This window comes from Enoplosus armatus, chromosome 17, assembly GCF_043641665.1.
Source record: "Enoplosus armatus isolate fEnoArm2 chromosome 17, fEnoArm2.hap1, whole genome shotgun sequence".
NCBI lineage: Eukaryota > Metazoa > Chordata > Actinopteri > Centrarchiformes > Enoplosidae > Enoplosus > Enoplosus armatus.
In genome coordinates this window covers 2,305,791-2,333,555 of record NC_092196.1, presented here as the reverse complement: position 1 = coordinate 2,333,555, position 27,765 = coordinate 2,305,791, and the positions used below count along the sequence as shown (strand labels likewise).

Sequence of the window (27,765 nt, the reverse complement as noted above, 5' to 3'; positions counted from 1 at the left end):
TCATGAGGGAGTTTCCATCTCATGTTGGGTAAAATCTACTTTTCTAACGCATCTTAATGAAGACATATTCTAATGCTTGTGTTATTGTGTTTTGGAAGGGTAGGGAAAACAGATCTGACATGGGGCAGGATCAGTATCTGGATCAAAGGCAATGCTGCAGCCCTGGTCCGATCAGTGGGGATGCTCTGACGTCCTCCAGCGGGTCCTGGGCCCGTGCCGTGCTGCCGCGCTGCTTTTGCGCAGTGACGTACAAGCGTAAGTGGCGACCTCTGTTCCGGACACATGGTGCAGGGTGGGCGTGCCCAGGACGCTGATGTAAACACAAAATACGCCTCATCTCCCGTCGGATAAGTCACAGTGGGAGCGAATTGGTGAGATTAACCCAAATAGCCTTCGTTGGTCGGGGGAAAAACGCTCCGCGTCCGTCGTGTGTAATATGCGTTAGGGCGCGTGCGGGCGACGCCATGGACTTCTACATCAATCTGAAGGTGAATTTCAGGGGAAATTCCAAAAATTTCCTCCTGTCGGGATCCGAGACCAAGAGCTGGGAGTCGATGGAGGCCATGGTAAGAGACGGGGGGGGGGGGGGCTCAATGGGCCTGCTGCCTGCCTCTCTCATACACTCGCTTACAGTCGCTAGTGATTGTCAGTGAAATTGAAATTGGCGTGTTGTGTCGGCCCTCAGGGGAGCAGCCCACCAGCTCCAGATATATGCTATTAGCGAGACGCTGCTGACGTTGACTGTAGCATTACCGTCATGCAGCCGTGCCCTGTGAGCTGGGACGTGGACGCCGCCAACACCTTCCATCAGTCTTGACATGTCAGAGAGGACGAGGAGAGGACACGCCTCAGTCCTTGCAGGATTAGTGTAGCGGTGTGTTGTCGTCATGGAAACGCTGTTTCTCAGCCCGACATAACTGGTCTGAGCAGTTTGAATCACGCGTCCACCATTTGAAATGTATTCCTCTGGTGTGTTCGCGGGCATGGGAATATACCTCAGTGTCACTGTGAGTCTGTAGAAGTAGTTAACAACAGCATCATGTGGCCAGCATGAGCCTCTCTACATGCTGACCAATCAGGCCACTGGGTTGCCAGGGATACATTATGAAACCGAATTGCTGTGGCTAAACCCCATAATACTCCGCTATGTGCCTCTCTATTTGTATGAAATGAGTTAATATTAGGAATATGTGTGTATTGGATCTGCTTTCTAACCTGTCATCTTGATTAATCCGGCGTAATGTACATTTCCACAACACTTAATTCCATCAGAGTCATGTCATAGGCTAGCCCAGGAGTGTAGTGGTGCCTTCAAGTACAGGCTAGAGACGCAAAATGACCTCAAAAAGATGCAAAGCCACCACAAAAAAAAAGTTAAACCATCACAAAGAGATTCAAAGCGACCAAAGAGACTCAAAGCGACTACTATCTTATAGATGATTCAATTTCAATTCAATTCAATTTTATTTATATAGCGCCAAATCACAACAAAAAGTCATCTCATGACACTTTACATGTAGAGCAGGTCTAGACCGACTTTATAATGTTATTACCGAGACCCAACAGTTCCCACCATGAGCAAGCACTTTGGCGACAGTGGCAAGGAAAAACTTCCCTTTTAAGAGGCAGAAACCTTTAACAGAATCAGACTCAAGGTGGGGGAGGGCTTTGACCGGTTATAAATAATCTATTCTGCTAATCTATTAAATGTGGTGGCGGTCTCTCCACTGCGGAGTTCAGTTCATGTGGCTGTCCCTGTGGCCTCTCATGGAGGGGGTCGTAGAGGTGCTTGTAAAGATGTGCCTGCTCGGCCAGTTTAGTTTCAAAGGTGCCCATGTTGAAACGAAAAAGCATGTCACCCATGTCGCCTGCTGCTAAAAAAAATCTGCGACAACTTGCGGAGCCTTCACGCTTGACTCCAAGATACGTGATGACGTCATTTCTGGAGCACGGACCCTCGCGCCAAGGACACTGCTTCAAGCATGAACCCAGTTTAATGGATGCAAAGCTACCACAAAGAGATGCAAAGTGGCTACTAAGAGATGAAGATATTTATAAGGCAGAATTCATCCAGTAAAGCTTGGCAGCCACATGTTTCTTGTCTTTGTCTACAGAGCACATTCATAATACCGAGAATTATTGTGCGCACACAATGGTCAAGAAGAACAGTGGAGCAACATTTGTTTAAAGCCAAGTGCTCAGTCAAATAATTTATGCATGTGCTTCCCTAACCACGATCATGTTGTGTATACAGTCAGAAAAGTGCTTGGTGAAGAAAGAGGACGCCAGGCAGAGTGTGAATGTGGACCACAGACTCCGTCTGCGTCTGCCATTCAAAACCAATGTTGTTGATGAGTCACCATGGCTAAACGGTAAACAGTAGTTTAGCATTTGGCAAAACATGTATCATGTATTACTGTAACAGTAGCAGTGAAGTGAAGAAGAGCTTTCAATGAAAATATCAACAGCTTACAGTGCAGATCTAGCAGGGCAAGAATGGGAATAACTTACGTTTAGGAAATATGGCATCATGGGCAATGCACATTGAAAGGCACTGAGCTCTTCAGCGCAACCAATTCTACTCCAAATGTTTGTCTATGAAGATGACATCGCTGTATGCTTGATTTAAGCACCTGTTAGCAATGGGTGTGGCTGAGGCAGCAGAACCCACTGATTACACAGGTTCTTTTCCACTGCAGGGACTTCACATCCCTAACCTGGGGCTTTGTGCTACAGGATGGGAGGAACAGGAAAACATCCCTTTATTTCGACTTGGTAGTGTTCACACGTTATTCCAAGATGTTTTCCCTGATTGCTAGCCTTGTGGTCGCATATCAGTGGAGCCGCGATGACTCCAGTTTTACCTTTAGGTCAAAGGAAGGTTCAGTGCAAACTGGCGAGGGGTTTTAATCCTGAAGTTGCAATTTACAACAGGTCTGGCTTTCACGCACCCACTGGATCTCGTCAGAAACAACCCATGCACTCAGGGAACACAGAATGAAGGAGCTGACTTTGTAATGCAAAGTTGAATGTATGCTAATTGATATGGTATAGTTAACAATACAACACTTAACAACATGCTGATTTTGATGCAGGAACAACAGACACTGAACTAACAGGAACTGTTTGCCCATATCTGCTAATCTGTGAACGATACAGACAGTGTGTTTAGTCTTGTTTAATAGGTAATGCGAGAATTTTTACTTTGTATTAAAATTTATATAACCGGTGAATTGGTTGTAGCTTGTAATAGGACAAGTTGAAATGCCTATCCTGCCTAACACAATTACCCAGAGTGTGTGTGTGTGTGTGTGTGTGTGTGTGTGTGTGTGTGTGTGTGTGTGTGTGTGTGTGTTGGGGGGGGGGTTCTTGCACACACACTCAGGGAGAGGAGAAATTCACATTCGTTTGGTAGACCGCCAGAACACTGGGGGGCATGTATTAATTTCATTTTCATTCATTTGCTGTGCATACATACAGTGTGTATATGTACTGTATATATAGATATATACAGTGCATCCGGAAAGTATTCACGGCGCTTCACTTTTTCCACATTTTGTTATGTTACACCCTTATTCCAAAATGGATTAAATTAATTTTTTTCCTCAAAATTCTACACACAACACCCCATAATGACAATGTGAAAAAAGTTTTTTTGAAATTTTTGCAAATTTATTAAAAATAAAAAACTAAGAAATCACATGTACATAAGTATTCACAGCCTTTGCCATGAAGCTCAAAATTGAGCTCAGGTGCATCCTGTTTCCACTGATCATCCTTGAGATGTTTCTGCAGCTTAATTGGAGTCCACCTGTGGTAAATTCAGTTGATTGGACATGATTTGGAAAGGCACACACCTGTCTATATAAGGTCCCACAGTTGACAGTGCATGTCAGAGCACAAACCAAGCATGAAGTCAAAGGAATTGTCTGTAGACCTCCGAGACAGGATTGTCTCGAGGCACAAATCTGGGGAAGGTTACAGAAAAATTTCTGCTGCTTTGAAGGTCCCAATGAGCACAGTGGCCTCCATCATCCGTAAGTGGAAGAAGTTCGGAACCACCAGGACTCTTCCTAGAGCTGGCCGGCCATCTAAACTGAGTAATCGGGGGAGAAGGGCCTTAGTCAGGGAGGTGACCAAGAACCCGATGGTCACTCTGTCAGAGCTCCAGAGTTCCTCTGTGGAGAGAGGAGAACCTTCAAGAAGGACAACCATCTCTGCAGCAATCCACCAATCAGGCCTGTATGGTAGAGTGGCCAGACGGAAGCCACTCCTTAGTAAAAGGCACATAGCAGCCCGCCTGGAGTTTGCCAAAAGGCACCTGAAGGACTCTCAGACCATGAGAAACAAAATTCTCTGGTCTGATGAGACAAAGATTGAACTCTTTGGTGTGAATGCCAGGCGTCACGTTTGGAGGAAACCAGGCACCGCTCATCACCAGGCCAATACCATCCCTACAGTGAAGCATGGTGGTGGCAGCATCATGCTGTGGGGATGTTTTTCAGCGGCAGGAACTGGGAGACTAGTCAGGATAGAGGGAAAGATGAATGCAGCAAAGTACAGAGACATCCTGGATGAAAACCTGCTCCAGAGCGCTCTTGACCTCAGACTGGGGCGACGGTTTATCTTTCAGCAGGACAACGACCCTAAGCACACAGCCAAGATATCAAAGGAGTGGCTTCAGGACAACTCTGTGAATGTCCTTGAGTGGCCCAGCCAGAGCCCAGACTTGAATCCGATTGAACATCTCTGGAGAGATCTGAAAATGGCTGTGCACCGACGCTTCCCATCCAACCTGATGGAGCTTGAGAGGTGCTGCAAAGAGGAATGGGTGAAACTGCCCAAAGATAGGTGTGCCAAGCTTGTGGCATCATATTCAAAAAGACTTGAGGCTGTAATTGCTGCCAAAGGTGCATCAACAAAGTATTGAGCAAAGGCTGTGAATAGTTATGTACATGTGATTTCTCAGGTTTTTTATTTTTAATAAATTTGCAAAAATCTCAAAACTTTTTTCACGTTGTCATTATGGGGTGTTGTGTGTAGAATTTTGAGGAAAAAAATGAATTTAATCCATTTTGGTATAAGGCTGCAACATAACAAAATGTGGAAAAAGTGAAGCGCTGTGAATACTTTCCGGATGCACTGTAGATGCATGTAATGCATTCTCTCCTGGCCATTTGAACCACCAGGTGAACCTTTTCTTGTGACTGGGGGTTAATGCTATAGATTAATAAGAGTGATTTAAGAAGGTCAGAAGTAGAATCTCCATCCAATATAGGGATGATATTCAATTGCTTCAGGTATTTTATCTTGTGCTTCCAACAACCTCTCAGCTGCTGAACAGTGTGTTAAGTTAATTTCACTGCTTAGTGTTAAAGTTTTCAGCCACTTAGTGGTCTCCTGTGTTCAGGAGCAGCTGGGCTGTTTTTGTAGACCCCGTCCACATGTTGTGTGAAGGAGGTGGTCGATCTCAGTGCCCAGGCACTTAAAAGATCTCAGAATCAGAATCAGAAACTGTTTATTGCCAAGTAACATACATTACAAGGAATCTCGACCTGTTCCGCCACATGCCCCATCCAGCTTGAGTGGTCCAGAGAGAGGGTGTGGGGTGGGGTGTCAGTTGCGCGGCGTCCTCTGCAACACAGCTCTTTGGTTTTTATTAATGTTCAGTTCCAGGGAGCTCTCTTGGAGCCAGAGGACCGTGGTACATGCTGCCTGTATGTGGACAGGGAGCGCTCGTCTGTCATGCTGGCCACAAAGGCCATGTTGTCAGCACATTTCCACAAGATTTTATTTAGATGGAACTACCATTTATGTAGGCTTTGCAAGCATTTTGCTACCAGTTTATTGACACTTCTTTAGTTCTTCTCCACAAAGTGGGAGATATCGTAACTGTCAGAAATTCCAGACTGGGTTGCAGATAATTACGGTGTGAACAATATGGTGTGAACATTACGGTGCTAGGTTCTTCCCTACATTCCCACGATGTTTTGGATGAACTGGATGAAAAAAGGTCACTGGGGGACTGACTCTGACTCTGACTTTTTATGTGCTGATTGATAGGCAAGTTAAAGAAGCAGTAGTGCTGATATTGTCATGAACATGATACAAAGGTTTATAGGCATGATGAAGGCAACACTGAGGCTGCTGGTGACCCAAAATGGCGTTCAGCGTGTCAAACCATTTTGTAGGGTTTTTTTTAGGTTTGTGCCACTGTATTAATTGTGATGCTATTTTTGTATTTTATCTTACAAAATTGTTTCCCCCCCCTTTTTTTTTCTCTTCGTAGCCGCCTTGTGTCTCTTGGTGGTCATTTTGCATCCTCTTTATTCTCGGCATATCTGCTCAACCAATCATGATCTGACCTGAGCGGAGACCAAATTTATTTTCCGTCCATTATGTTTTATGAAGTTCCTGCTGTGGAACGGGGCCAATAGTGTACTGATGAGGTAGAACGAGCCTGGAGCCACTGAGAACCGTCAGGGCAAAAAAAGACCTGTTTCTTAATCAGAGGCATTGTAAACGCACCTTTGAATTTATGGTCCATGTCTCTTGCCACAGCAGCCTGGGAGAGTTCATTTGTCGGAGTGCCGCTGAGTTTGGTGTACAGGTTCATCTGCTCTTCATCGAACATGAATTGCTGAATAATAGATGCAACGTGAGCTCTCATTGGTTGGTGTGGAAGCATGCAGAAGAGAAACAGAGAGCCACAGAGGGATGGACTGTCACTCAGACAACGTGTCCAGCTTTCAGCCAGTAAAGAGACTGGAGCCCACTCTCTGAACACTGCTGACCCACCATCCTCTGTCCTTATCAGATCTTTCTGTGTGTGTGTGTGTGTGTGTGTGTGTGTGTTGGTGTGCAGGTGAAGCGTTCGTTTGGCTTGTGCAGTCTTCAGCTGACCTATTTCGATGAGGAAAACGAGGAGGTGAGAGACTCTGTTGTTACTCATATTTGCTGGGTTTTTTTGGGGGGGATGGGGGGCTTTACGGTAAGGCCCAGACAGAATCGCCTAGAATCAACATCTGGATTTATTGTCACATTTACCCTGATAATGATTCATATGTATATCTGTCATCACAGTGGAGCGCTGACTGGGGAATATTTATTGAACATATTCAGTAGTTCAACACTTCAAGTAAAATATGCTGTATTGCACATACGTTGTGACTGCCAAATATTACAAATAGATCTGAATAACATTTGTTTGAGGGTATAGAGTGACATTTTTTAAACAAACGCTTTTGTAATAGAGTGCTGTGTCTGAAACGACCTGCTTCACTGTACCCAGCTGCTGGTTAACTAAACTCAGGAACTCTGCTTGGTCCTTGAGGAGCTGTAGCATTTTACAGGTGGCAGTCTGCATGAAGGAATTCATTTATCGTACATGTCGATATGACTAAAAATGAGGGCGGTTAGAGAGTCATAATGATGAATGGTAAATGGTAAATGATCTCACTTATATAGCGCCTTTCAACCTTCACGGTTCCCAAAGCGCTTTACAGCTAAGTCTCATTCACCCATTCACTCACACATTCACACACCGATGGCGACTGAGCTGCCATGCAAGGTGCTGGTCTCCATCGGGAGCAACTTAGGGTTCAGTGTCTTGTTCAAGGACACTTCGACATGACGGGGGCAGCCAACCCGCTCTAACCAGCTTTACCTCCCGTGCGACAGTGCTAACCACTGCGCCACCATGCCGCCCATGATGGTTTTGGTTACTTTTTTTTTTATTAATTGCCCTGTCCTAATTTACAGTACTTGCTTTGCTGTAATTTTGAAGGGGTATTCTAATGATTTAGTATTGCACATCCATAAAGTTGGGGCGACTGGCAAGACACAGATTTAAAGAAGAATTGTCAGAATTGGTGCGACAGAGGCCAAGATAACCGTGCACAAAAAGCTGGATCCTACATTTCCCCTAATGCAACCCAGAAGTGTCTTTCTTTAAACCCTCCCTGCCTGTTAAATGTTTCAAACTCCACACCCTCCGTTTTGTTAAATACTTAGTCTACCGATCCAGGCTGCTATTACCTTGATGTCATCTCAGTGACATCATTAGGCTTATTTTCTCAGACTTGACCAAGCTCCTTCAGAGCCAGAAGACATTACAGGTATTACTCCCCATGATGAGTAAACTGAGCTTCATATTCATAACATTGGTGGACTGCCCCTTTTTAATTCCCAAACTCAACCCAATGACAAAGTGACACCACACAGTGAAAATTCACAGATTTCTATAAAGAATCTTCCTCTTTCTTCTTCCAGGTGTCCATTAACAGCCAAGGTAAGGCAACATGAACAGTCATGAAACACGGTATGCTAAACAAAATCTATGAGATTTACAATGAGTTGCATATTAATGTCATTTTTAATAATGAATGTTTCTGATTTTATTCCAGTGGAGTATGAGGAGGCATTAAAGGTAAGCTGATTTGAAGTTCAGTTACTCTTCACTCTGTACTTATGGGAAAGTACTCGCGGTACATTTGAGCTCTGCTCCCATCGCCTGTTTAAAATATAACCGTGGTGGTGGTATAATGACGTAATGCAAGTGCTAACATCTTTTGGAGAGGTGAAACGGTTCATCCATCCATTTTCTGCCACTTATGTGGGTTCGAATCTGTGTGGAAACAGCCATAGCAAAGTGGAGTCCTGCTACCTGACACAAACTTGACGGGTCCCAACAAAGCATAGGGCTTGGGTCGGGTTTGGTTATTTTCAAATGTAACTGAAGAAGTCTTTCAGGACGTTTCTATCTGACTGGACTGGAATAGTTTGCATCCACGCTTTTAATGTGTCGCAAGTAGAGTGTAGCCAACGCACTGCAGTAGCTTGGTGAACTAATGGTCGGTCTAGTGGATGAAATAAAGCTTGCTCGTGTTCATAAAACTTTGGATCCCGAGTCAGGTTTGAGTCTCAAATTTGGAAGTGCCTGGAGGGTTCAGTCGGATCAGGTTTTAAAGACGCGGGTAGCTTCTGGGTTCAGCTTTGGTTTTTGGCCTCTGCAGAATTCTAAAGCCAAGTTGCACCCTCCTCCTCCAGCTCTTCCTGGGGCATCCAGGGCATTCCCAGCCCAGATGGGTTATACAGTTTAATACCTCTAACATGGCAGAACAAGCTATGCCAAAATATATTATACAATATTGCTGGATTATACTATACATGCTGGGTCTCTTCCCAGTTGCACAAACCCGGAAGAACTCCACAGGGAGGTATTCAGGGGGGATCCTAATTACATTCCAGAAACCACTTCAATGGCTCCTGTCAGCATGAAGGAGCAGAGGTTCTACTCCTCCTTCTATGAGTCCTATAAGCTCCTTCTGGATGTCCAAGCTCCTCACTGTATGACTAAGGGGGAGCCCAGCCACCCTGCAGACGAAACTTGTTTTTCGGCCACTTCTATCTCTATCGTTCAATCTAACACAGCTCATTACCACAGCTTAACCCTAAGCCCAACGTTAACCCTCACTCTATGTACATTCAGTATACTTAAATAGTAATGGGAATCTCCTGGATTGATTTAATATGATGGGTTAATGTAGTATGGCCATTGGTTAACTAAGTTTCACCTTTGTTTCTGAAAGATTACAATTTTCTTGTAGTTTGCTGTCCAGGGTCCAAAGGTGCTAAATGCTGCGATCCCTTGGGAGTTGTCCTGGAAGAGGCTGGTGTCTCCTGTCTAGCAAAGCAATATTTTTGTTGTTGTCAACAGAAAGACACAGCTTAGTTGAGAAACTGATCCAGAATTGATCCAGAAATGGCAGCGGATGAGACTAATCCGTTTATTTGTTTCCCAGAGTGCAGCGAGGCAGGGGAACCGACTGCACATGAACGTGTACGAGACTCGGGGCCAGTCGGCAAGGGTCCCCACCACCAAGGCCAGCGGAACAGAGCCCAAGAGGGGCTTCAGACCCCCTCAGCACTGCCCGACTCTGGCCCAGGTGGTCAGCCGCAAAGTCCAGGCTGCGGTGCCAGAACAGGGCATGGTAAGACCCCAACACACAGCTGTTCATATTGGGCACTGACCATTTGTTTGTCCATTTATCAATCATGAAGGTGAACTGGCACCTCTCCAGCTACCAGTCCACACTCCGTATTCCTCCGATTCCCAAGCCAAGTCCATACGGGCTGAGCTACTGCTGCTGTCCCGCTGACTTGTGTTGTATTGTGATCTTTAACTGAGATATGTAGAATTCAGGGGAGTTGAAAACCTGTTCCACAAAGTCATATTAGAGGACCCGAAACAAATATAAAATATTAATAGTACAGCTTTCAACGACGTGTAATCAGAGCAGCCCTGTACTGTGACAGAAATGAAGAGGGAATGGTCTGACATGAACCTAGATACTTAAAAAGAAATGAAAAACCAAAGCAGTCCATGACCAGGAGGAGGTGGTCAAGGGGATGTGGGGACCTTCATGCATATACATGAGAGAAAGAGAGAATATTAGTCTATACAGTAGGTAACATGTCAGGTGTCATGATGGAGGATGGTCCTGGACAGAGACCTGTGTAAAGACCCTTAGGCAGCTGCTGTCTCAGGATATAAGTGTATGAATAAATTGTTGTGCCAAAATATGTGAATGTGATTCCTTACTCAAACAATCTGGACCACTTGTGAATGTCGTTCGTACTCGAGACATTCTGAATGACAGAAAATTGAATACGACAAGGTCTGTTGAATCACTTGTGCGTCACCACACAGGAACAAATCAGTTCGTACCAGTGGTTCTACGTGAGGCCCAATGTTGTGTTATCCTGACATCAGACAGCAAAAGTTTCTGCATGCGGCAGAAATGGATAATTTGAAGGTACTGATTACTGTTTGTGGAAGAGTGTTAATCCAGGAGTGGAGAAAGTTGCTAAAATGATTTTACTCCTGAAACAAGGACTAAAAATGTGAAGTGATAAATATGGTCCCTAGTTTTCTTTTTCACAAAAGTAGCCCTACATTTAGGCTACGTGGGGATGATACTATACATAGCAGTTCTGGGACAGAGTTCTTTATGTAAATAAACCTGTGTACACAAGCAGATGGATGCAGAACATGTAGTGTGTGATGAAGTGAGTTCATCTTCATCTTCCTCTGTTTGAGCTACTCCACTTCAGGCCCCTGAGTTCTGAATTACAAGCCAATCATATGCAACATCAACAGATCAGGAGCGAAATATTGGACATGAGAAGGTCCAACCAGAAGGGAATCATAGAAAGTAATATTCAGCAAGGTAAAATATTTACAATATTACACAACTAGAGTAGAACAGGGAGGAATACATAGAGCAGGAACAATTCTAAGTAAAGAAATTCATGCTTAATTCCTGTCAGGAATAACAGAAACTAACCACAATGGTGACTCACTTTTTCCAGCAAGCTGATTGGTCAGTGGTCAGGCTGTTTTCATCTGATACTGGAGTGTCCCTTTTAATTTTTGTAACTGCATCACCAAAGCAGCAACAAAATGAAGCCAAAGTGAAAACACAGATTTACTCCCCTGCCTTCTTCCTCCAGGGGTCCGTCATCTCTCTGATGAACTTCCCCTGCTGTGTAACAGGTTAGGAGTGCAGCATAGGTTACCATGGTCACATACCATCAGAATAATTTGAAAGATGATGATGGTCTACCCAAAGTGGCTTCAGCGGCAATGTTCTTTCTCTTGGCGTGGACAATATAATATAAGGTGTTTGCTGGTGAAATTATAATGAAACCTGTATGGTCATGTGCATTGACACTGATGTAATAAAGATGTTTGCAGGTTTTTACTTCATGAATGTTCCCTAATTCTGTTGATCAGGTGGTCATGAAAGATGTGAAGGGGACCAAAGAAGAAGACAAGACTCCTCCAGCCTGGTTCACCTCTTACATGGAGAAGGTACGAACAACCTGATAGAGGCGTCAGGTTTTCTGCTGCAGGAAGTGACTGAGACATGGACTGATGAGTGAACACTGAACAGATGTAACAGAAGCACAAAAATACTAAATTAGTGAGCACTCTCCTGCCATCTTCCCTCCCCTATGTTTCTCCAGTTTAAGGACCAGGTGGTTCGAGAGGCAGTGGAGAAGATTTGCCGGGAGTTCTCTGGACAGTGCTGCATCCACAAGCCCCTGGGAGGAGGAGCAGGAGGAGGAGGGGGAGGTAGAGGGGAAGCAGTAGTAGGAGCGGAGGCCCAGCAGGTCCCTGAGGTTTCCTCCTCCACTCTGCCTGGAGCTCCATCCTCCTCCACTCCTCCCTGCTCCTCCTGCAGGGGGCAGACCACCGGAGGAGGATACCAGTGCAGGTATGCGATGTCGACAGCGAGCTGGCTAATTGCAAGTCACTTTGGATTAGTAGTTTAGTTCAGTACAACAACAGAGTCACACATGCTTCCCACTTTGCTGCTCTCAGGTTCTCTTCTATTACAAAATTTCTTATAGAAGAGAACCTGAGGGCAGAACTTTTCATTCACTAATTATTTCCTCTGCTTTACTTTGACATTTTTTTGACCGCTGTCAGTAGTCAAGTTTCCATCCAAACTCAGCACATATTGTAACCAATTCTCCAGAAAATAGTCAAAAGAAAATGTGAATTAATGTACGCCTGAAAACTACTTGGCGGGTGTAATGCTGAGGACCCAAGGAAGTGCAGTGCCGAGTGCGAGCTCTTGAGATCTATGGGACATATATATTAGAAGTGCGTAACTACCGCCAGAAGCACACACTGTGTAGTGTATTGAGAGGGGGGGACCCCTATTAACTGTTACACCGCCAAACGGCATGCTGGGTACAGCTCGCTCTCTGTCGCTCGCTGCAGTACATTCAAGAACAGATGAAGAGTCCGGAAAAGTTACATTGTAGCAAAGTCTTGAAGCCATGGGCCTGCTAGTGCAGCGCCTGTTGGGACTGGCCCATGGAGGAAAAAAGGAAAGTTAGAGTGTCCTCTTCGCTCCACACGGATCTGATGCTTTCTTCAGTAGAAGCTTCACCGACATTTCACATGCTCCATGTACATCGTCATTTATCGGTCTGTTTCCACTGGACTTGGTTGTATGTTGTTTTTGTTGAAAACACAAACCTTTCCACCTCAGCTAAGAGTACAAACTTTCTTCGAATTTCTGGCATTTCCATAAATGTACATAAAACACAGGCGGATGAAAGGCACGTATTGAAGTTTCACGGTAAAAGCCTTCCAGCAGCTCAAAGGTATCACTTGCATATGGGTAATACTTGCATGGTGTTCTGCATGTTGTCATTGTTTCCAGTGTTTCCAGTATTCCCAGTCTTCGTGATGTTTTATTCTGTGCAAAGTTGTAAGCCTGACAGGTACATTTTGAAACTCAAATCTACTTTTTTGAGTGAACGAAGAGAAGGGAGAGGAGGAGGTGTAGAGACACGACACAGAATTGTTTTCTTTCCCGGATATGAAACTTGAAAGTGGGAGTCAGATTGTGTTTATCTGAACAGTTTCCAGTCCGCCCTGCTGTCTCTCCATGGGTCTCGGCCTCATAGAAACACGCCGAATTGCACAGTAACAAGCGGCCTCAGTGAACAGTGTGGTGGCCTCTGAAGGGTTCTTGAATATTTGCAGCCTCTCAGTAGATTTTGAAACTTCTTAGTCATGATGTCAGTCCCTCAGCTGGAATTACCCTTCCTCTCATTCTCTCTCTCTCACTTTAATTTTCTACCTCTCCCTGTCCCTCCACCCTCTCTTTCTCCCTCTGTCTCTGGTCAGTGTGTGCACCTCCTGTACTCTGTGCGAGCCCTGCAGTTTCTCTCACGATCCCAGTCACAACCTGGTCAGAGCCCGGACTCCTCTGTCCATCCCGGAGCACGGCTCACCGGCCCCGGACCACAGCAGGTACCACACCACCATTCTGTTCAAATTACTTTACTTATGTTCATTTTTTTTTAATATTCAATATTTTCTATATTTTTAGATAGTTTACTATAATATATAACAAAAATCAGGCAGCTTACTTTGTAACAGCACTTCAATGATTTTGGTTTTGAGACGAAGGGGGAGAGACCACAGATTTTAATATGTATCATTACTATAGTCAATTCAGACCTTTAACACATAAGCAATAAGACTGGGGTTGAAAAATTACTGTCATTTAAAAATACTATGTAAGTTAACAAAAAAGTACACTACAAGTCACTTAAGTAAATGGTAAATGATCTCACTTATATAGCGCTTTTCAACCTTCACGGTTCCCAAAGCGCTTTACAGCTAAGTCTCATTCACCCATTCACTCACACATTCACACACCGATGGCGACCGAGCTGCCATGCAAGGTGCTGGTCTCCATCGAGAGCAACTTAGGGTTCAGTGTCTTGCTCAAGGACACTTCGACATGACGGGGGCAGCCGGGGATCGAACCCCCAACCCGCTCTAACCAGCTTCACCTCCCGTGCGACAATGCTAACCACTGCGCCACCATGCCAGGTTTGTAAGTATTATTAGCAATAATATGGGGGGAGCCAGGGATCGAAACCCCAGCCCGCTCTACCCTGCTCTACCTCCCATGGAACAGTGGTAACCACTGCACCACCATGCTGCCCTGAGTCACCTCACCATGTTATCCTCTGCTTCCCATTTTTGCTCCCTTTCAGGTTCTACAGGCGTGGTGACCGCAGTTTCCGGAAGGCGGAGAAACAGCGGCTGAAAGCAGAAAAGCGCCTGCTGAAGGCCGAGGTCAAAGAGATTCGGAAACAGCTGAGGATGGAGAGGCGGGGTATACAGTGGAGCTCCTCCCACAGAGATGGCAGCTCCTCCCCCGTCCTTCTACAGCCTCGAGCCACCCAGCACAACAGTCCTGAGTAGGTTACCAAAAAAAAAAACAAAAAAAAAAACATTGTCCAAACTAGGTTGGTGTACACACTAGTGCAAAAGTCTCAATAAATGAAGAAGATTATTAACTAAAAGTTGTAGTAGGTTATGCCAGGTGCATGATGCAGGACAAAAGGACTTTATTTCTTGCCCAGGCGTCCAAAACGTCCCTGTCCCCTGGTGGTTCCAGCCATGACGGCTGCATTTCTGGATGAAAACCTTCCTGATGGAACCCGACTGCGTCCCGGGACCAAGTTTATCAAGTACTGGAAGATGAGGAACACTGGAACAATCAGCTGGAGTGCGGATACTAAGGTAAGAACTCTACTGTTGTCCAGTCTACTCTTTTTCTCCTGGTGCCAATTAAATAAAAAGGGATTATCCTCTTGGGAGCGCTAGTGTGTTCAGCAAATGTGCCAGATGGATTAGGAGATATCTTGTGCCCAGAGTTTACATTTTGACCTGAGTGTGCCAGTTCCAAAATGGATAGGGTTCATCATCTGGGGACCATGAATGGACATGGCTGATATCTAGGAAGTCTGCCAATTAGATTTTAAAACCTTTGGGGTATACAAGGACATTTTGACCTGACAGTGGGGAGCTTGACATTTTGAGTTTGCAGTGAAATGTGTGAAACAACTATTAAAAGGATTGCCGTACGTTTTGTGCAGACATTCGTGGTTCCCAGACAATGAATCCTACTGACTTCGGTGATCACCTAACTCCACTTAATGCCTCAGACACTTTTGTTTCAGAGTGAAATGATGACATTTCGTGACATGTAAACGAGCTGTCAGGACTTCCGTAAGGTTGTGATTGTGTGTAAGAGTAAATACTGTATACTGTAGTTAAATATACTCATACCTTGCCTTGTTTGCTTCCTGCAGCTGAAGTTCATGTGGGGAAACCTGGCCGTGGGATCTGGGGACCGTTGGAGAGAGGTGTCTGTTCCCTTCCTGCAGCCGGGACAGGTGAGATGGCAACATGAGGGAATTTTTCTCACTTTCACTTATCTTTGGAAAAGAACCCTAAACTTGTCAGCTAGCTCATCCCTCTTGCTTCCTCTTCGTAGCACTGAATCACATGGGTCACACTGCTCTGTCATTGGCACTGTATTGTACAGTCAGTTACTACTTTCTTGAATTCTTTTTGTGTGTCCAGGTTGGTATAGTGAGTGTAGCGCTGTGTGCTCCCGCTGTGGAGGGCTCCTACACCTCCCACTGGCGTCTGGCCCACGTTGGAGAGCAGTTTGGACCCAGGGTCTGGTGCAGCATTGTGGTCGATCCTCTGGCCCCAGCACCCATGATGGCTGACGGGATACTGGTGTCACCCTGTGTCACACCGCAGGTACAATGAATGGCTGAGTGAAATTAGGAATCCTGCTTTGTCATCATCAAAAATGAAATGAATGCCTGGATGTGAATAAATGTGTGAATACATAACCTACACATGAGATGATTTGACTTTGACTGCAGGGTAAGAACCCAGTGTCAAAGGATGCAAAAGCCTGTGCAGCATCTAGGGAGCAGCCATTAATGTCAGTGGACCAAGAAGAGTACTACATCCCCTCTGTTGACCTGCTCACGGCACAGGTAATAATCTGCAACCATTACACTGCTGCACACAGTGGACCAGGGCTGCAACAAAGGTTTATTTCTAGGGAGGCACAGATCCAACTTTTTCTCCCCCTATACTGATTGTGGTACCTAAACTGGTATTAGCCAGTACCATGTACCGATCAGATAGCAGCGCTCTTTATTTCCAAATTGTAAAAGATAATAAGGATAAAGATTAGGATTAAGGTATGTATAAACCCATGTGAGGCTGTAACAACAGGTCATTTTATGGATTATGCACCAACATGCATTTTAGGCCTGTGCTCATGAAATGTATTGTTTAGTAGGTTTATGAAATTGCATAATTACAATTCATCAACCTCGTAATCACAGACGCACAATCACGTTTGTGTCTAATATGTAAACACACAGAGTGGTGGAAGAAGTACTAAGAAGTAAAATGTAGAAATACTCTGTTACAAGTAAAAGTACTGCATTCTAAATTCTACACTGTGCAGACGTATTATCAGCAAAATGTACTTAAAGTACCAAAAGTAAAAGTACTCATTATGCACAATGGCCGATTTCAGATTAATCTCAATTATACTATTGGATTATAATTATTGATGCATTCATGTGTAAGGGTCACTGTAATGTTGCAGCCAGCTGGGTAGATTCATCTGTATTCCTTTACTTGTTGATTTTATTTTGTATTTATAATCTGAGATGTAGAGTAGAAGGACAAAGTGGCGTATAATGGCAACGCTCCAGTAAACACGGCAGGTAGAACATGACCTGCTTTTTTTTCTCCACCAAAACACTTCACCTGTGTGTGGCTCTGTCTTTTTTTTTTCGCACACAAAACTGACCTGCTGTAGTGTAGCTCCTCCGCTAATGTTAATTGGTAAAAGTTCATGATTTATTATAATGTAACGTCAGCCCTTTCATTAAACTTTGTTAAACATGTAAAAAAAAAAATACATGTCCACATCTACTGTTAGAACAACTATATGGAGATTCATTCAAATGTGTTTGTTGTGGAGCACATGCATAGTGGCAAATCCAATTCAGTTCAATTTTATTTATATAACGCCAAATCACACCAAAAGGTCATCTCATGACATTTTACATAGAGAGCAGGTCTAGACCGACTCTTTATAATGTTATTACAGAGACCCAACAGTTCCCACCATGAGCAAGCACTTTGGCGACAGTGGTAAGGAAAATGTCCTTTAAAGAGGCAGAAACCTCAAGCAGAACCAGGACTTCTGCTTGAGATGACTGGGTGGTCATCTGCTTTGACGGATTGGATTGAGAGACAGAGAGAGAGAGACACACACACACATAGAGAGAAAGACACATAGAGACACTGACACAGACAGACAGACAGACAGGCAGAGATGTAATAGCCATCAGTAATAGCCATAACAACTGTAATAATAATGGAAATATGACTAATAATAGTAGTTACAGCTGTAATAATAACTGAAATATGTAAATTCAGTATCAGTGGTAAGCTAAGTTTGGACACTGGGAGTTGTTTTTTTCGTTTGTTTTGTTTTTTAATCTAAAAATCCCCCTCTTTTGTGTATGTTTAGTATTTTCGGAGACTCATCTTGCATCTGTTTCTTATTACGAGAAATTGTGCAATCATGCGTGTCTATAAAATGTCAGACATGGTGAAAAAAGCCCATCGCAAAGGGGGACGTCTTCAGATGTCTTGTTTTGTCTAACCAACAGTCCAAAACCCAAAGATGTTCAGTTTTGCAATTAAATGAAACCCAGCAGCAGCAGCAGCAGCAGCAAATCATCACATTGGAGAATGTTTGGCATTTTTCCTTAATAAATACTTACTTAATAATACTTAAAGGGGTACTTTTTCTGGTCCAACCCAAATAAATTCTCCTGACTTGTAATTCCTGTGTGGGTAAAACTCCACAAACACTTCCTCCTACATTTACCACAATGCCGTTGAAAGGAATCTTTAATTTGCTGTTGATCTGTTGTTGCTGATCTCTCAGGATCTCCTGTCTTTTGAGCTGTTGGACATCAACATCGTTCAAGAGTTGGAGAGCGTCCCAAACAACACCCCTGCCGGTAAGAAGAGATCTGGTGGTTTACAGTTTGTTGGTGGTTGGTTCAGGACCATGAGAGCTGATACAGCTGTTTGGTGTGGGACGGTACAACAGTTGTGCCTGTTTTGGTTTTTTTGGTAGTTGCTCCCATTGTAATCACAAATCAACAAACCTGGATCAGTGTAACGTGTTGGTAACTGTTGGGACCTTACTGATAAACAGACTTGAGTTCAGTAAATGTCTCGTCTCTGTCGTCTTTTCTCCGTCCAGACATGACTCCATGCATGTCCCCACTGCCTCAAGACGGCCACCTGCAGGACAAGAGCAGTCCCTCTTTGGGTCTCATCCAGGAAGAGACTGAAGTCATCAATAGCATCATGGGTAATGGAGTTTCCTATTCGTACTTTTTAATTTTATTTTATGGCTTTTGATGGAGTTTTCATTGATAGGTTGGTGAATGAAAGACAATCCAGAATGGAGCAGGATCAAGTGAACTTAGTGATGTGAGGCCTTCATGAAGCCTCTACATGTTAGCGTAGGACCTGTCCGTATGAACGTGAAGGTTGTTATTTATGAAACATACGTACTCACACCTTCACACAAAGAACAATGATACATCTCACCTGCTCATGCACAAACAGACATACAGATTTACATACAGATTGCCATATATAGTCAACACTTCCTTTTTGAAGTCGCAGCAGCCTTTATGTAGAGCTGGTTGTTGTGAAAGAGCATCACAGACTGTAGCGTCCAGGAAGCAGGCATGCAGGAAAGCTTCCCAGCATGCAGCGGGGCAACAGACATTATGGACAGACACAGTGTAATTTTATGTGTGAAAATCAAAGGTTTGGGTGAAATGATGCTACACGGGGTGCCCTGGTAGCTCACCTGGTTTCAATTCCAACCCGCGCCCTTTGCTGCATGTCATCCCCTCTTTCATTCCATCTTCAGCTGTCACTATATAATAAGAGGCAAAAATGCCCAAAACATATCTTTAAAAATAAATGTTGCTACACCTGTCGCTACCCTATAAATATACTGTATAATGTCAAACCTTCTCTATATCAACATTTCATATCAGAGGACCCATGGTTGCTACAGTAATGAATGAATCCAACCAAACAAAAATAAATAAATAAAGACACAGTATGAAGAGCTCATAAACTGCATCAAGTTTTAAGGTAGCGCGAGCAGCATGAAAATAAAGGATATCTCCATAGTCGAGCACAAAACATTGGTTGACTGTCCTCAATACAGAAACATGCTTTATTTCCTTGTTCATCAGAAACTGATGAATCTGGTTCTACATGTGGAAGTGAGCACACACACACGGCTGATGAATGAAGTCCCCCGGTCTGTACATCATAACACTTGTCTACGTGTTACTGATCCTCAGATGTCCCTCATGGGCCGGGATCTGGAGCAGAAGGGGGCGGGGTCCCGGCTCAGGAGGAAGGGGAGGATGACATCAGCGGGACTCAGTTTGTTTGTGAGACTGTGATTCGCTCCATGACCCTGGAGGAGGCGCCTGACCACGCCCCCCGGAGAGGTTCCCGCACAGAGACAGGTAGAGGTCAGTCAGCAGGGGTTACAGAAGCTCAGATGCTGTCCTTTGAAATTGTTTGGCCTGTTGGTTTTTGGTCTTTTGATTGGAACAAATGTATTTTGTAAAACCATAAATCTACATGTTGTGGCCCTGAATAGTCACCTCATAGAACCTGGACATAAGTTTGGCACTGCTCAGTGGGTGGGTTCTAGCTACTCATGGGGGTTTTTGACCAGTAGCACTCTGGATGTTTTAAAGGGGGTCTGCTCTTGTGCGCATGCACTAGGATGCACCTACACAATCCAGCCAACGGTGTCACACTATTCCACTGATCTACAGGTGGTGGTAGTAGTGAGCCAAGAAATACCGTAATGGGCCAACAAAAGCAGGAAGAATTTGTTCTCAACGAAGGTTTCAGACTTTTTAAGAGAAACTGGTTTTGCATGTTTTATGAAGGAGGAAATGCATACAACACGTTTGTTAGGCAAAAGGGAACAGAAGAACAATAATTCCACAGGGCACCTTTTTAAGGTGGATCCAGGCGGATGGAAAGTAACTACAGACTAAGGCTGCGTTCAGACCGACAGTAGCCCTGCATGAAAAAGCACAGCCGTCCGTCCAGTAATACAACGTGGACAGGGTGCCAACACAGTGTTGTCTGGAAAAACAGTTTAACCTGGCTCAGCTTTTGATGCGGTACAGCATCATCCAGAACAATACTGCGGTGGCCAATCACATGCAAGCAACATTACAGGTAGTTTACTAGTAAAATGAACACTGTATTTATATTGTTTACCTCGAGAGCGTCGTGAAAGCTGCCCTTGTGATAACTTGATAACTGAGTTATAAAATCCTGAGTATTATAAACCCCTGTGCAGTGTTTTGGCATCTGGATCTTTTATCCGAACTGGACTTCCCAGATCTAATTTCATGTCTCACTGGTTCCTGAAGACAATATTTTCTGGCCACCAGTAGAGGCATTGAGCGCACTGACATAAGACATAAATCCTGCACCATGTTTAAGTTTAAAGTTTTGACTTTGATGCAAGACACCTCTCTCTGTTAAAATCAGTCATGTTATTTCCTACTTTAAACCCAAAGGACTTTTGTTTTTTTCACCTTAAAAGTCTCTAAATACATGGCCTACCATCTTGAGAGTTTGTATTTTTTCAACATTCTCCCCATAATGAGTTTTATGAATGCCTGAGACAGTTCAGTCTAACAGTGAGTAAGACAAATGAATGTTGAGAGCAATCGGTTGAAACCTTGTGAGTAAACTACTGTATGTACAATCTTCTTTGGCATCTGTTTTTGGTTTGTGTGTTCAACTCCAGCAGTATTTCAGACTGGAGTGTTTTTTTTTTTTTTTTACCCTGCCTGAATTAAAAGTATTACAATACAGTCTCTAACAGTGGACTTCCTGTTGGCTCTCAGCGGTGCGTCCAGCTGCTCAGGGCAGCTCCTCCTCCTCCTCCTCCTCCTCCTCCTGTGTGAAGAGTAAAACAGTGAAAACAGAGGAGAGCCCAGACAGCAGCCCCAGCAGCTCTAAAAACCCCCTGAAGCCACCAGCTACGCTGAAAGCTTTCCTCCCTCCCCCGCTGAAAGCCTCCCTGCCTGCTCCCCTGTCTGGCGCCCCAACCATGGGACCCGGCCCCAGCTCAGCACCGACGCCGCTCCACGCTCCTCCCAGGGCCTCCACACAGCAGGAGCACACAAGCACAGGTGACAGCAGAAAAGTGTGGTTGAGCTTAGATACCTTTTGACTTCATAACTACAAGTCTTGATTGGCCCATTTCTATGGCTAAATTTATTTTTGATATAACAGTTTTTTGCAGAGACGTGGGCTCGAATCTGACTTGAGTCATGAATTTGATGCCATGACTAGACTTGACTTGACAAAATCCAAAAAGACCTGCAACGCAACACTGACTCTAAAGTTATAATCCTTAAGATTTTAGTCCTGGTTGATTTTTTTCCCTACAGAAAGTGTGGTTTAATACTCCAGGTCCCACAATTATGGACACGGCAAACACTCTTTAAATAGTTACGTCAGAAATACAACAGAGGAGCAACCGGTTATCTGTTTACAGTACAGCCAAACAAAGTCATGACGTTTTAAGAAAGTTACCAGTTTTCTTGATCCCAACACAGATGAGGGCGAGGAGTCCCACATGGAGAGAGAGAATGAGCCAGAGGAGAAGAAGGAGAAAGAGGGAGAGGAGAACACAGAAGGCACGAGGAGTCGCTCCTCCTCCACCTCCTCAGAGGATTATATTATCATCCTGCCTGACTGCTTTGACACCAGTCGGCCACTGGGGGAGTCCATGTACAGGTATGTGACTTGTTGGTTTGGCATTAACCATACATGTCACCATGCAGTTTCAGTTTGTGTTGTCATGGAAATCTGTGGTGCTTGCAAAAAAAGGTTAGATTTACAAAAAAAACGGCAAGAATAAATTATACATAAGACCAATGGGGCTTAGAGTTAATTATGTTGGCCGCTGGAGGGTGTATGTTGTCACGTTCCCTTTATTTCCCCATTCTTTGTCCCATTGCAGCTCTGCTTTGTCCCAGCCTGGTGACATCGCAGCCAAGACCCCCACAGAACCAGAAACCCCATCTCCCGACCACCTGGGCAGTTCCACCCCAGGGGAGGAACTTGGTGAGGCGGATGAAGCCACGGTGGCTTCAGGGACTGGGGTGTCAGGCACCAGCAGCGCCAACGACATGCTTTGTACGTCTCAGACACTGGATGATGAACCGCTGACACCTGAAGTAGTGGCACCGCCGAAAGCCATCATCACACCAAGGTCAGTATGAGGAGGGAAGGGGGGGTGTGGAGACTCGGAAGCATGAATGTGCTATTCAACTTCAGGCCTTCATTTATTTACTTATTTATTTAGTAAAATGTCATAAAAGTACATACAATGGGAACAGCAAAAAAACGGTTGGGAAACTGATGTGACCATTGTACAGCAGTTCACATGATGGGGGGTACATATTGTAATGATAGGGTTAATGAATGATGGGGTTTAATACATTAAAGACGACTGCAGGCCTTTATTTGAAAACGGCTAATATTGGAGACATGCCTTTTATTTGTAAGTTTATATTTCATCCTATTATAATAAATAGTTGAATTTAACATATGAACTACTAACTTGTAGGTAATTCCAACCCCTCAATAATGACACAGAGCAACATTAGCATTCACGTGGAGCCAAGTTTGTGTCCACCTGATGAATGGAAGTCCAGTATTCCCTCTCTGTTGGCTCTGTTTTTGGTCTCCACCACCTCCTGAGGGAAATATCTGGCTCTTTAGCTGCCAAATGCTCCACTATGTTCATCATCTAGTCTGCGGGTTGATGCTGAGCAGCACTGGACAGTGGCGTTATCAGAGCTTTTTCACTGGAAACAGCTGCTGCTGCTGGAAGCCAGGTTGACGAGAGACTGAACCACAATGGCAAAGTTACAGGATGTAAAACCAAAACAATGAGCTGAAAGAGGCTGAAAGAGATTTTGGAGCGTGTCTGTGGGAATTTTTGCCCATTCATCCAGAAGAGCATTTGTGAGGTCAGACACTGATGTTGGACAAGAGGGCCTGGCTCGCAATCTCTGTTCTAGTTCATCCCAAAGGTGTTCAATGGGGTTGAGGTCAGGGCTCTGTGCAAGCCAGCCTAGTTCTTCCACACCAAACTCATCCAACCATGCCTTTATGGACCTTGCTTTGTGCACTGGGGCACAGTCATGCTGGAACAGAAAAGGGCCTTCCCCAAACTGTTTCCACGAAGTTGGAAGCATAGAATTGTCCAAAATGACTTGGTAAGATGAAGCATTAAGATTTCCCTTCACTGGAACTAAGGGGCCTAGGCCAACCCCAGAAAAACAACCCCATAGCATTATCCCTCCTCCACCAAACTTTACAGTTGGCATAATGCAGGCAGGCAGGTAACATTCTCCTGGCATTCGCCAAACCCAGACTCGTCCATCAGACTGCCAGATAGAGAAGCGTGATTCGTCACTCCACAGAACACGTTTCCACTACTCCAGAGTCCAGTGGCGGCGTGCTTTACACCACTCCATCCGACGCTTGGCATTGTGCTTGGTGATGTAAGGCTTGCATGCAGCTGCTCGGCCATGGAAACCCATGCCGTGAAGCTCCCGGCACACAGTTCAAATTCAGTGAGCTCTTTAGAACGACCCATTCTTTCACAAATGTTTGTAAAGGCAGACTGCATGGCTAGGTGCTTGATTTTATACACCTGTGGAAATGGGACTGAATGAAACACCTGAATTCAATGATTAAGAGGAGTGGCCCAATACTGTTGTCCATATAGTGTATGCGGTATGTGTTTTAATCACTGTGCTACTAAACACCTTGAATTGGAAAACATACAGGATTCCTTTGGGATGTTTGTTTTTTTTCGTAGTGTTTGTCGTGCTGGTTGTAAATACTTGTCTTGCTCTTGATGTTGTACAGTCCAGAGAGCAGTGGAGAAACAGATGTTGACCCCGCTGCTGAGGGGGAAGGAGCAGAGGGCTCTGAACTGTACCAAACTGAGGATGGTAAGCACCGTTCTATCGCTACCAGTGAGATAACAGGGACACGAGTCCTCAGCCATGCTAGCAGCTCTGTGAGGCTCATAGCTTCTTGTTCACACGGATACTGCCAAGATGTTTCACAAAGGTTGATGTAGATGTGTTTTTGTTTTTTGAAACTGGATAGATGTGCGAGGGAGTCAAGGATGATGTGATGTTTTGTTGTCCCACAGCCTCTGGTTCTGAACAAGCTCAGACAGATGACACTGAAGCTACTGGAGACACAGAAGAAGACAACCCTGAGGACCCCAGGTCTCTCTATCTCTCACACACACACACACACACACACACACACACTCAAACTCCTGCAATGCAGTGTTGCTCTTGTGTTAGCTTGATGGCGGCTAGTTGGTGAGCTAACGCACTAGCTAACCACAACATGCTAGCGCTAGTCTGTTTTCTACTTGTCCATTTACTCTGTCAGTTAGCGAGCTCGTTAGCCCTGTTGCTAACGTGACAATAAGTTCAGTTTTTAAAAATAAAAAATTGTACCATTGACAACTCATAAGGAATCATTCCTCTTATGAGGAGCACTAGTTTCCACTCTGACAGGACAGTTAATAAGCTATGATAGCTTCCTCTGTTTTTGGACTCTCCGGCTCTCCGTTCTCTTAAAGGTCAGCACTGTCGAGATGCCATGATTCCTATCACGAAAGGGCATAAAGTCATGTGTCAAAGTTGACGTCAACTCGACAGATTTACTTCACCAACGCGATTTAAAGAGAACAAGTTGATTCTGTAAATCATCTGTAGGGCTGTCATAATCACAACATTTTAGTTGACGATTAATTGTCACACAAATAATTGCGATTGGCGACCGTTTTACACCACACAGCGGTGCTGTTTTGTTTTGCTTTGCAACTCGGCCTAAATCCATGTTATTAATTTCGAAGCCTGCTCATGGAAATGATGCAGCCGTTGGCAAAGGAGCGTCAATTAATCTACAGATAGTTTGTGCACGTGCACGTTCTGAAACAATGTTTCAGCTGTGGCTCTGATGCACATAGATGTATTTTAAATAGCTGTGTTGTGTAGGCAGACCTAATGTAACGAAAACAAACTAACTAACTTCAAGACAGTTGATTAAAAGGAGGCTTGATTTTATTTTCAAAAGTTGATATGCAACAGGGAAACGCAAAGCCATGTTTCCATCCAAGCATTTGTATCTCTCTGATCTCATTAGAAAAGCTGGATGGAAGAAACAAAATTCGACAAAACTTCCACAGTATCACTAAAAGGTTTGCCACTTGCTTGTTCCTTTTGTCCATAAAGAGTTTTTTTGTCGAATAAATAATGATGTGGCGAATGTGACATTATCAGCTGTTTGGTCCGACTACATTGCACAAGTCTAAACTGGGTTTAAACACACTGAAGCCAAGGGCGGTCTGTTGATGATCTCCAGCAGAACTGTCCCCTCTCTGCTGTCATCTTGCTTCGGAAAGCAAGAAACATCTCGGTCTCATATGAGCTGAAACAAAAAGAACTGATGTCAGGTTTTCACAGCCAAGCTCTTTTTTTCCCCCCCATGTAAAGGCAGCATTTATCTCTGTGTATTCCAAAAGTCCACCATATGGTGGGAAACCTGTGCAGCTCCACTCTGCAGCTACTCACTGCCCTGAAGTGTCTGTATTTCTTTATTTTGCATTACAGGTAACAAAAGTATTCAGAGTAGACCTGATTAAACCTATGATATTAAGAATAGAAGCAAATATCAACATGTAAATGATAAATAATATTCAACTGCAAAACTTCCCTTGATTGTGGAATCTGTTGTGGAAAATGATTGCACTCAGCTCAAATAATGGTGATCAGGTGATCATGTAATAATTGTGACGGGCCCAGTCATCCAAGGACCTTAGGGACCTGTTGTCATTTACTTATTTAAGTATTTTTTTAAATTAGACTAATATCTTTATACTAGGAGTTACTGTCTACAAGTATGGTTCTGTTTTGATGTAAAGTGAATATAAAGTGAGTTTAGACATGGGACGGACAGCCAGTGCAACACCTCTGGGAAGTTGTGATAGGGCAGGTGTTTTACATGCTCCTACAATCTGTCTCAAGTCTTATTCCCTGTGCCACAAGCGAAAAGCTTGAAACAAAATGTATATGCGTCATTCGGCTTTTCTCATTTAATACGTCATTATTTCCAAAGAAATGCTGAGTTGGAGATGTAGCCAAGGCTTTCACATGGCAGTCACATGTTGAACGTAGCCTCTTTATTGTCTCTCCTCAGGCACCCAGGTATCACCAGCGGCCTGGTGAAAGGAGCTCTGTCAGTAGCTGCTTCTGCCTACAAAGCCCTGTTCACTGGACAAGGCCCCACACAGGTCATCTGACATTTCACACCTCACATCTTACATCTGTGTTGTTAAGAAGTTCACTGTCCCGATCCCAATCCAAGTCCTTCAATATTAGATATGTGCAGATACCAAGGCCGATATCGTATGTTTATGAAATCTAACAAGGACAGCTTGCGTACTGTACATATATCTTTAGTGGCACTTTGGCGCACATAACTCTTATCTCAAACGGTTTGCTGGAATATAAACGTCCCCAAAACCAATAGGGCTAATCTGTAACCCCACAAAATAATGCAGTATGAAACGCTCTTTGGCCTTGGAAGTAGCGCTGACCTAGATTGCCGCTGTATGTAGTAAACTAGTTAGCCAGCTATGCTAGCATTTACTCTTTAATCCATTCCTTCCACTTTTAGTATAAAAAAAAAAAAAGAGAGACTACCATCCAAACTCTTTGTATACAGAGTATCTCTCTTACACACTGCTTCAACATGCGCAGAAATCCAAAGCCAGACCTACCGTGCCTTTTTTATGTTTGCCATGATGGGACAGATACTTTTCTGGAGAGGGATTTAGTGAATGGTCAGTTGTTAACTTGGTCCGTACATATGTTGCTGAGACATTTGGTTTTATATTTCTGATTCTGATTCTGATATGATTAGTAGCAGGTTTGATGCACTCATGAGATCTTGTTCCCGTTCAGCCTCCAGTGGATGCGTCCACCCAAGACACCATGATGGCCGTGCTGGTAGAGATGGGTTTTGGGGACCGGTCGCTGAACCAGCGGCTGCTGACCAAATACAACTACAACCTGCTGGACGTGGTCAACGAGCTTGTTCAGATGACTGACAATGACTGGTACTCTACACGCTACTGA

The 27,765-nt window shown here is 44.2% G+C and overlaps 1 protein-coding gene across 1 annotated transcript; it reads left to right on the top strand.

Moving 5' to 3' along the window:
* Positions 1-449: 449 nt before the first annotated feature.
* On the top strand, positions 450-27,765 carry nbr1b (NBR1 autophagy cargo receptor b). The gene is made up of 23 exons (XM_070923592.1): positions 450-566; positions 6,866-6,928; positions 8,272-8,290; positions 8,406-8,428; positions 9,804-9,992; positions 11,798-11,875; positions 12,031-12,281; positions 13,712-13,837; positions 14,593-14,799; positions 14,965-15,124; positions 15,697-15,780; positions 15,971-16,156; positions 16,285-16,401; positions 18,387-18,462; positions 18,711-18,821; positions 19,840-20,016; positions 21,424-21,711; positions 22,141-22,321; positions 22,548-22,799; positions 24,470-24,555; positions 24,762-24,840; positions 26,825-26,918; positions 27,592-27,765. Exons 1-23 carry the CDS (start codon positions 465-467, stop codon positions 27,763-27,765), a joined length of 3,123 nt encoding a protein of 1,040 aa, XP_070779693.1. The 5' UTR covers positions 450-464.